Genomic DNA, 7,512 nt, shown 5'->3' with positions numbered 1-7,512 from the left:
AATCGAAGATGGAGGCAAATTTCCCTGAACTAGTTGGACGGACGGGTGTCAACTATGAAGGAGTATAACGTGATAGGAAACTGTTTGGGAATCGCCCCAACCCTCTCACACGCAGTCAACACACTGCTCGCTAATCGTCCTTCAAACCAGTCGCCTAGTTGAGTCAACTGAGTTCACTATGGAAAGCGTTGAAATTGCAAATTTCAATGTGGAGTAGTTCATTGAAGATACTAGTATTAGTCCCGTGACATGGGACTTTAGGTGTGAGGAGAGGTACAATTAAAAGATACCAAGCTTGGAGTAGCACAATAGTATATGAGAGAAAGCGCCCGTTTCCAAATTTTATAACAACGGATAAACCCACTTTTCTTTACTGGGTTCCTCATTTTTATCTTGTCTTTTTGCAAAAGACTAAGCAAAGAAGTGCTCCTGCTTCCTCGGGTTCTACACCGTACTAACCTCCCGTTGGAAAGAGAGTTGGTTCAACAAACCAGCAAAGAAAGAGTTTTCACACGGCAGTAAACTAGTTGAGAGTCAACCTGGCAACTTAGTTGAATGAACCAAACCGCCTCGTCTGAAAGAGGCCGATCCATTTTTAGATGTATCCTCTCAATGCACCGTTAAAAGACAAACAAGTGGCAACTTGTAAAATATACTCGAAAGGCTTAAAACCCTTAATTTGTATAAACTTAATCTATTTTTATTACTACTTACTAAGAATTATACAATTATTCAGGACCAAGAGTATGTTTTTACCGTTACCTAACATCCTTCTTTTCTTCCAGTTGGACTAGCTCATATGGATATTATAAAATAGTCGTAATATATGTACAATTAAATATATAGATTTATAGATTAATGATGGCTTTCCCTAGCGAAATGTATTCTTTAGAAAAACAAATTTGAAACAATTCAAAATAAAAAAGAGAATAATATAAAGAAAACTCACCTTCCAGCCGATTCCTCGAAAACTCAAAGATGGCGAGAGACTGTGAAGGAAAAACGTGATCTGAGTCGTTAAATCTCGTTTTCTATGAGATCCACTGCCAACTGTTGATTTCGCCACGAAATCGCGCTAATTGACAATGGCATAGGATAAAAAAAAATTGAATTTTTCAGTCCCAACGGTTCGCAAAATGGCCGATGTGAATTGTTCGAGTGAAAAAACGTGTCGGGCGGAGAGGACCGAGTGTAATTATTGCCGGACTACGAGTTCAAGTTCCGAAAAAAGGCGTTAAAAAGGTGATGATTTGTTTTTTTGTCAGTGTAGATGTAAATAATTAGATGTAATTCCCTAATCAGGATCATATTTTGGGCTTTCGTCTGACCCGGTTCCTTCACTGATTTTGGAGGAATCTATATTCCATATAATTTCATGTACTGACGTCTTCTTTTCCCTTGTAATCTGTTAAAACTGTAATAATAATAATAATAATAATAATAATAAGACTTTATTCCCGAAATGGAGGTACAATACATAAAAAAAGAACAAGTACATCTTGGAATTATTCTATTCCATCAGCCAGAGCCTCTCCCCCCTCCGAAAACAAAATTTTTAGTATAAAAATTAAAGATTTAATATAAATATTTATTTCCATGAAAGTATAGAAAGCAAGAGAGCATGAGAGGGAGAAAGATTAAAAAAAAGCTAGAAAGTATCTAAATTGTTCAAAAATGAATTAATTTCCCTAGCACTTTTACTATAAATTGCATTGAAATTTATTAGAAATTATGTTTTTTACTGAAGTTACATTGAATTAAGGGATTTTGAGAAATAACTAAATAAAAGGTTTTAATTGCAAAATGTTTATTGGTCGCAATAATTTTTTAAAAACAATTATTCAGAAATCGTGAGATGCGGTTTGGTGTGATGTAGGTTTCAGAAAAACATTTTCTTTATTGTGCCACAGGCGGGGATACNCGAGGAGTGGTCAGTATCCCCGCCTGTGGCACGAAAAAGAAAATGTTTTTCTGAAACCTACATCACACCAGACCGCATCTCACGATTTCTAAATAATTATCGATTAACGGTCACTAACCACCACACATTTTTAAAAACAATTAATACTGCGTATAATGTCCTTTGTTGGCTAAAACCTGTGTACACCTGTTAGGCGTATTGGTAATAAGGTTGTCACTAATTCCATAAGGAATTTCACTACTAGATGTTGCAGCACTCAGTTGTTGCAGATCAACTGGATGCGGATGTTGATCGAAAAGCCTTCTTTGCGACGCATCCCACTTATCAAAGGGGTTGAGGTCTTGAGAAAAGGAAGGGGATAAGAAATTTCCCGGTTTTCTAAACATTGATGCACAACTCTGCCTCTATAAGGTCTGGCATCCAGAAATCAAAAACCCCTACAAATGAGAAACCTGGTTGAAGGGATGTATTCCTTGATAATTTCTTGGACATAAAGGGCTGCGGTGAGGTTGCTTTTAACAATATGGAGTCCAGTTGGCCCTCCAGTGTAAATCCTAGCCCAAGCCATTACACTGCATCCTACAAACTGCACTGAAGGGAGCACGAACTGGGGCATTGTCCCCTGTTCTCGGTAAAGTCTTTGGTGCCTGCTATCACTTTACAGTCAGGAACACGACTCATCGTGACCATAACATCATTCCAATTGGCGTTCTCTTCCAGGTGCTCGCTGCCCCATATTCTCCTGTGTTGTTGGTGTCGGGCTGTTCCTGCAGGTCGCTCAAAGGGGCCTAATTATGCGAGGCCAACTTCCCCCAAAAACGATTACAAATCGTTCGTGTTGATTGCCTTGCCAAAACATCTTGCACTTCATTTAGGAAGGGCAGGCCTAAGGAATGGGTTCCGTCTTGCAGCAATGACTATATTTCCGTACCCCCTTAGTAATGCGCTGAGATCTGCTACCAGGCCTCCTATTGGCACTTCCAGTCTCTCGGAATCGGGCTAAAGCCTGGGAGCCCACCCAAAGAGAGAAACTCAACTACTCTGTGATATCCACTTGCCGGTGACCTCGTTGACTCATTTTCACAATAACTTTGAACTTCTGGTTCAAAATGATGCCTTTAAGACTTTCTTAAAAGGAATACAACTGGAGTCGAGTGGAGAAATGGGCTAGAATTCACTAAGCTTGGAAGTACCCAGGTAGCGCATACGAAACTCGGCGAGAACAGGACATATTGCTAAACAATGGAATACGTCCTCTCTTGCATTTCAGTTACAGAGAGAGCACCGGGTAACTTCTCGGTCCATCCATGGGGTGTCGTTAAGAGGTAAAAGTTCCAGTGCCAATTTGAACAGCCGTCTTGACTCTCTACGGGGCCAACTGTTGGGTGATTCATTATTATTAATCTCAGAGAACGAGTTTGATTAAATGTTTAGTTTCTTATAAAACAAGAAACTGGATGATGATATGACACTAGTCGCAGCCTCTTCCTTATAACTCTCATGGTGTTAATTAAAAATGTGGAGAGTTGCTCCTTCCAAAGATGAGAATCGGAAAAGTCTAGATCGAATTTGCACGAATGCTTTGCGGCAAGACTGATCCAAGTTTTGAACCATGAAGTTCTTCTATTGATTACTTCAATTGCTAATATTCTCGGAAGTCAAAATCATGGTAGACTTAGAACTTCGAGGATGTACTTGAAAGGAAATTTTATTGTGAAAATCTGTTAAACTGTATAGAATATTGCAAGGGTTGTTTCTAGGTTCACTATCAAATCAGTCCCCATTTCTTTGTTATTGTTGTTTACCACAAATGTTTAGTCCTCAACCAATGTATTTATTTTTTGAGGCAGTATGAGCTTTATTCCTAGTTCAACTTTTCTCTTGAGCCCACCTGTCTGCTCTTTTAACACATTCTCTTATTAAAAAAAAAATAAAATAATTTTATGACATATTATTTATTGTCATTATTATTACTATACAGGGATATCAGCATGTTTTTATAATATATATTCATAAACTTATCTCCATGGCAGAAAGTACAATGGAAACAAAAACCCATGACAATTGGTGGTATATTAGGTCAATTATTCCAACAGGTATATAAAATAAAAAAATTCACTGTTTCTTCCAATATCTGTTACTTATAAGAAAATGTGGATAAGAAAAAAAGGTTTACGGCCAAAAAATAAATATAAATTAATAATTAATAAATTATGCTTACTTTAATGGAATACATGCTGACACAATTTCTTTATTCTGCACTGCTTGTTTTTGTTTTATTTATATAAAAATAAAAATTTCTATCAATATTTACAGTCAGGTTGTTGAGAAACAGCATTATTTGTCATCATATGTTTCTAGGACATCAGCCAAATGTTCATTATCCCTAGGCTTCTTGAACTGGCGTTTTCTCTGGCTAGGCTTTTTCCTCTTTTGTGGCTGAATGGGCTTTTTCAAACCATGGTCCTGCATTGATCTTATGCCCTGGAAATAATTAAAAACAAACATTCAATTCAACATATCGTATTAAATAACTCTGTTCTGTACCTGTTTCTCGAGGTATTCTTCAATTTTCTGATCGTCCATACTTTCAACGGCGACAGATCTCCACAATTTTTGAAATTCCTCATCTAATCCAAGAGTGGCCGCTCTGTCATTGTAGAACATGATTTTCTTCTTGTCAATCGGACGAACGATGTATATGATTTCATTTTGTAAACTCTAAAAATCATTGTATACAAAAAAAATATATATATCGTCAAACCGAATGGTTCATAACTCAACTTTAAATGTATTTTATTGTACTTTGAGTGCTTTTTCACAGTGAGGCAGAGATTCTTGAACATCTTCCAGCAATATTCCTCCTAAGCCTTTCAAATCCTGTTGCCTCAGAAGTCTGAGTAAGCCCTTTTTGTCTCTGATGCGGTATGGTGCTTTGAATAAAAATTTTCCTTCTGTGTTTACTTCAATTTTAGGGTTGTTTACTAATGCTTCTGTCTGCAGCCACTAAAATCAAAAGAAAATGAATTTATTTGCGTTTAGGGTTGAAATGACCTCATTGTCAATAATCTCTTGAGCCAAACTTCTAAAAAGTTTGATACACCAGACATAGTATCTTGCTAGTGCATTAATAAAAAAATATCTGAATTTATTTTAAGCTCAATCACCAGCATTTTAGTTTTGTTTTAAGCCCCATTAAAAAAGGCCTCACTGTGTAGCCAAGTCACTGCATGCGAGCGAGTTTGAAAGAAAATTGACTCTTTCAATCCTGTGAGTTTGGGGACAAGAAAAGTCCAAAATTTAAAAAATGTAGATTAACGGCTATTCATTTGAAATTTAGCTGGCCAAATCGTCTGCATGTTCATTGCCCTCCAGTCTGACCAGGTACCCAGAGAACCACTACCACACTGTATTCATTCTTTTTTTACTTATAGTTATTCAGATATCGTGAGATGCGGTCGGGTGTGATGTGGGTTTCAGAAAAACATTTTCTTTATCGTGCCAACGTTTCGATCTTTTATTGAGATCATCTTCAGGGCCTGGGATTTACAAACAATGTTAACATTTAACAAATNACGATAAAGAAAATGTTTTTCTGAAACCCACATCACACCCGACCGCATCTCACGATATCTGAATAACTATCGATTAACGGTCACTAATCTCTACACATTTTTACTTATAGTTGTACTATACTCATATTCACATACAATTATACTAGCTTTTACCTGTGACTCATCCTTGTGGGGCTGTTTTAATGTACCTTTTTAATGCGATGCAGAGTACTAGTATGGCTTTCTAATAAAATGTCTCATTGCTCAAATTCTTCTGTTCTTCAGTTCACTTCTGTCTATGCATAGTAAAAATTGTCCATATGGGATGGAATTTAAAAAAATCTTTTTTAGCAGCTATTCATCCATCTCATTATAGGAATGCTCTGTCAAAATTTTAGCCCTTTAGATCTAGCGGTTTGGTCTGTGCATTGTCTGTCAGTCAGTCATGGAACTGTTTTATGTGAAACAGTTAAAACATTACCACCAAGCCTGTAATAAAAAATATCTTAATAAGCAAAACTATATCTGTATCTTCCAGAAATCGGAATAGGGGACCCAAAGATTCGCTGTCATCTCATATCAGGTGGCAGTCTTACTCGGCCCCTATATGGAGCCAAGGAATGACAACTTTTAAATAAGTGGGACATAATGAGCCTTTCTCTGCATGTCGGACACATTTGTAGGCCAAGGTTAAACAGTAAATGCCTGCGTGTCAACTGGGCATGGCTAATTTGGGTTAGGATGATCCTTCTTCCGCAGTAAATCCTCCAGGGGCCACACTTATCAATCATGCTCTTGACATGTAAGAACTTCTTGGAGGGCCCCGTTCACTGATGCTGTCACTTTTTCATTACCATAATCTTTACTGCTCTTTAGTATCAGCGATTCTGTTTGCGAAAGTGATGTCTGGAATGTGAGATGTCCTGGCTTTTGCTATATCGTCTGCACATTTGTTGTTCTTGAAGTCCAACAACTACCATTTTTTTGCAGATGCTATCTATATATCTTTTGATCAAAAACACGAGAGGAACAACTGATAATCTTTCTCCTGCAACGCACTCAGGGAATCACTCAGGATGAATCCCTCTCAAATTGCAGAAGTCCAAGGGGGTCGTGTACCCACAACTTAATTATTATTTTTTAAACTTGTTAGTTCACTACCTGTTTAACTTTGGATCCCACGTCGAGCTGGTTTGTTTCGTCCAAAATTTCATCCAAAGTCAACGGATGGTCGTCACCCTCTTGGTGTCTAGTTTTCATGTATTTGACTATTTTAGCCAAAACGCTAAATTTATACTGTGAACTCCCTGTCATAGACTTGTAACTAAAAAAAGATAAAGGGAATGAAAACAAAATCAGCAATTAAGTATAAAACTTTGACAGTTCTCACTTGATGTTTGAGCTGGAGCTTGAAACTTTGGGCTTCTTTTTAGGCTCTTCTTTAGGCATAAAACTGGAATCATCTTTCTTCTTCTTTTCGATTCTATTCAAAAGTTAATATAGCATAAAAGATTAAACATTTTCGTTTTTTAGAGAATGTGAATTTCTGTATTTATTTCACTTACGTTGGGGTGCTTAATGCTTTCTTTTTGAAGAGCTCTCGCTCCCTTAAAAGTGCAGGATCCATTTTTTCAGAAAATACGATTTCGATAAACTTAATAGCTCTTAAAAGTTGGCTTCAAAATAAGAGGTGTTTCACTGCTTTATATTTGTTTGTTAGGAGTAACCTGCTGCAGCCTGTTACACCAACCATAGAATCGATCTGCCCACGTCATGCGAACCGCTCTGCAAAGCACAAATTCAAATTTTAGATCCGAAAGATGGAAAGAAACATGAATTTGTCACACTTTTGATTACAAATTCCTCACTATTTGGTATTGGTTTAAATTGATTTGGGAATTAACAACATAAAATATTTAGGGTACTTTAAAAAACTAAGTTAAATTTTATGAAAATTATAGGAGGTACGTCATGGGGAGTGGACAGAATAAGTATGCTTAAAGTATATAGAAGCATAATACGTCCTAGGATTCTGAA

General features: G+C 37.0%; 1 protein-coding gene and 1 long non-coding RNA gene across 2 annotated transcripts in view; one reads left to right on the top strand and one right to left on the bottom strand.

Annotated features, from left to right (window-relative positions):
* Positions 1-1,127: 1,127 nt before the first annotated feature.
* The window catches only part of LOC112127212, a 581,355-nt gene continuing 574,970 nt past the window's right edge, over positions 1,128-7,512 (top strand). The window contains exon 1 of the long non-coding RNA XR_002910463.1: positions 1,128-1,242. This is a non-coding gene — a long non-coding RNA (uncharacterized LOC112127212). The remainder of the gene's footprint in view (positions 1,243-7,512) is intronic.
* LOC106665548 (transcription initiation factor IIE subunit beta) lies at positions 4,122-7,223 on the bottom strand. Its single transcript, XM_014392040.2, has 6 exons — positions 7,041-7,223; positions 6,866-6,958; positions 6,637-6,799; positions 4,727-4,927; positions 4,469-4,642; positions 4,122-4,405 (listed from the first exon to the last, which is right to left on the bottom strand). Exons 1-6 carry the CDS (start codon positions 7,100-7,102, stop codon positions 4,259-4,261), a joined length of 840 nt encoding a protein of 279 aa, XP_014247526.1. The 5' UTR covers positions 7,103-7,223; the 3' UTR covers positions 4,122-4,258.

The sequence above is a fragment of the Cimex lectularius genome, unplaced genomic scaffold (assembly GCF_000648675.2).
Source record: "Cimex lectularius strain Harlan isolate CLEC.00 unplaced genomic scaffold, Clec_2.1 scaffold114, whole genome shotgun sequence".
NCBI classification, from domain to species: Eukaryota; Metazoa; Arthropoda; class Insecta; order Hemiptera; family Cimicidae; genus Cimex; species Cimex lectularius.
Note: the sequence above shows the minus strand (reverse complement) of the source record. Positions and strands in the feature narration are given on the sequence as shown.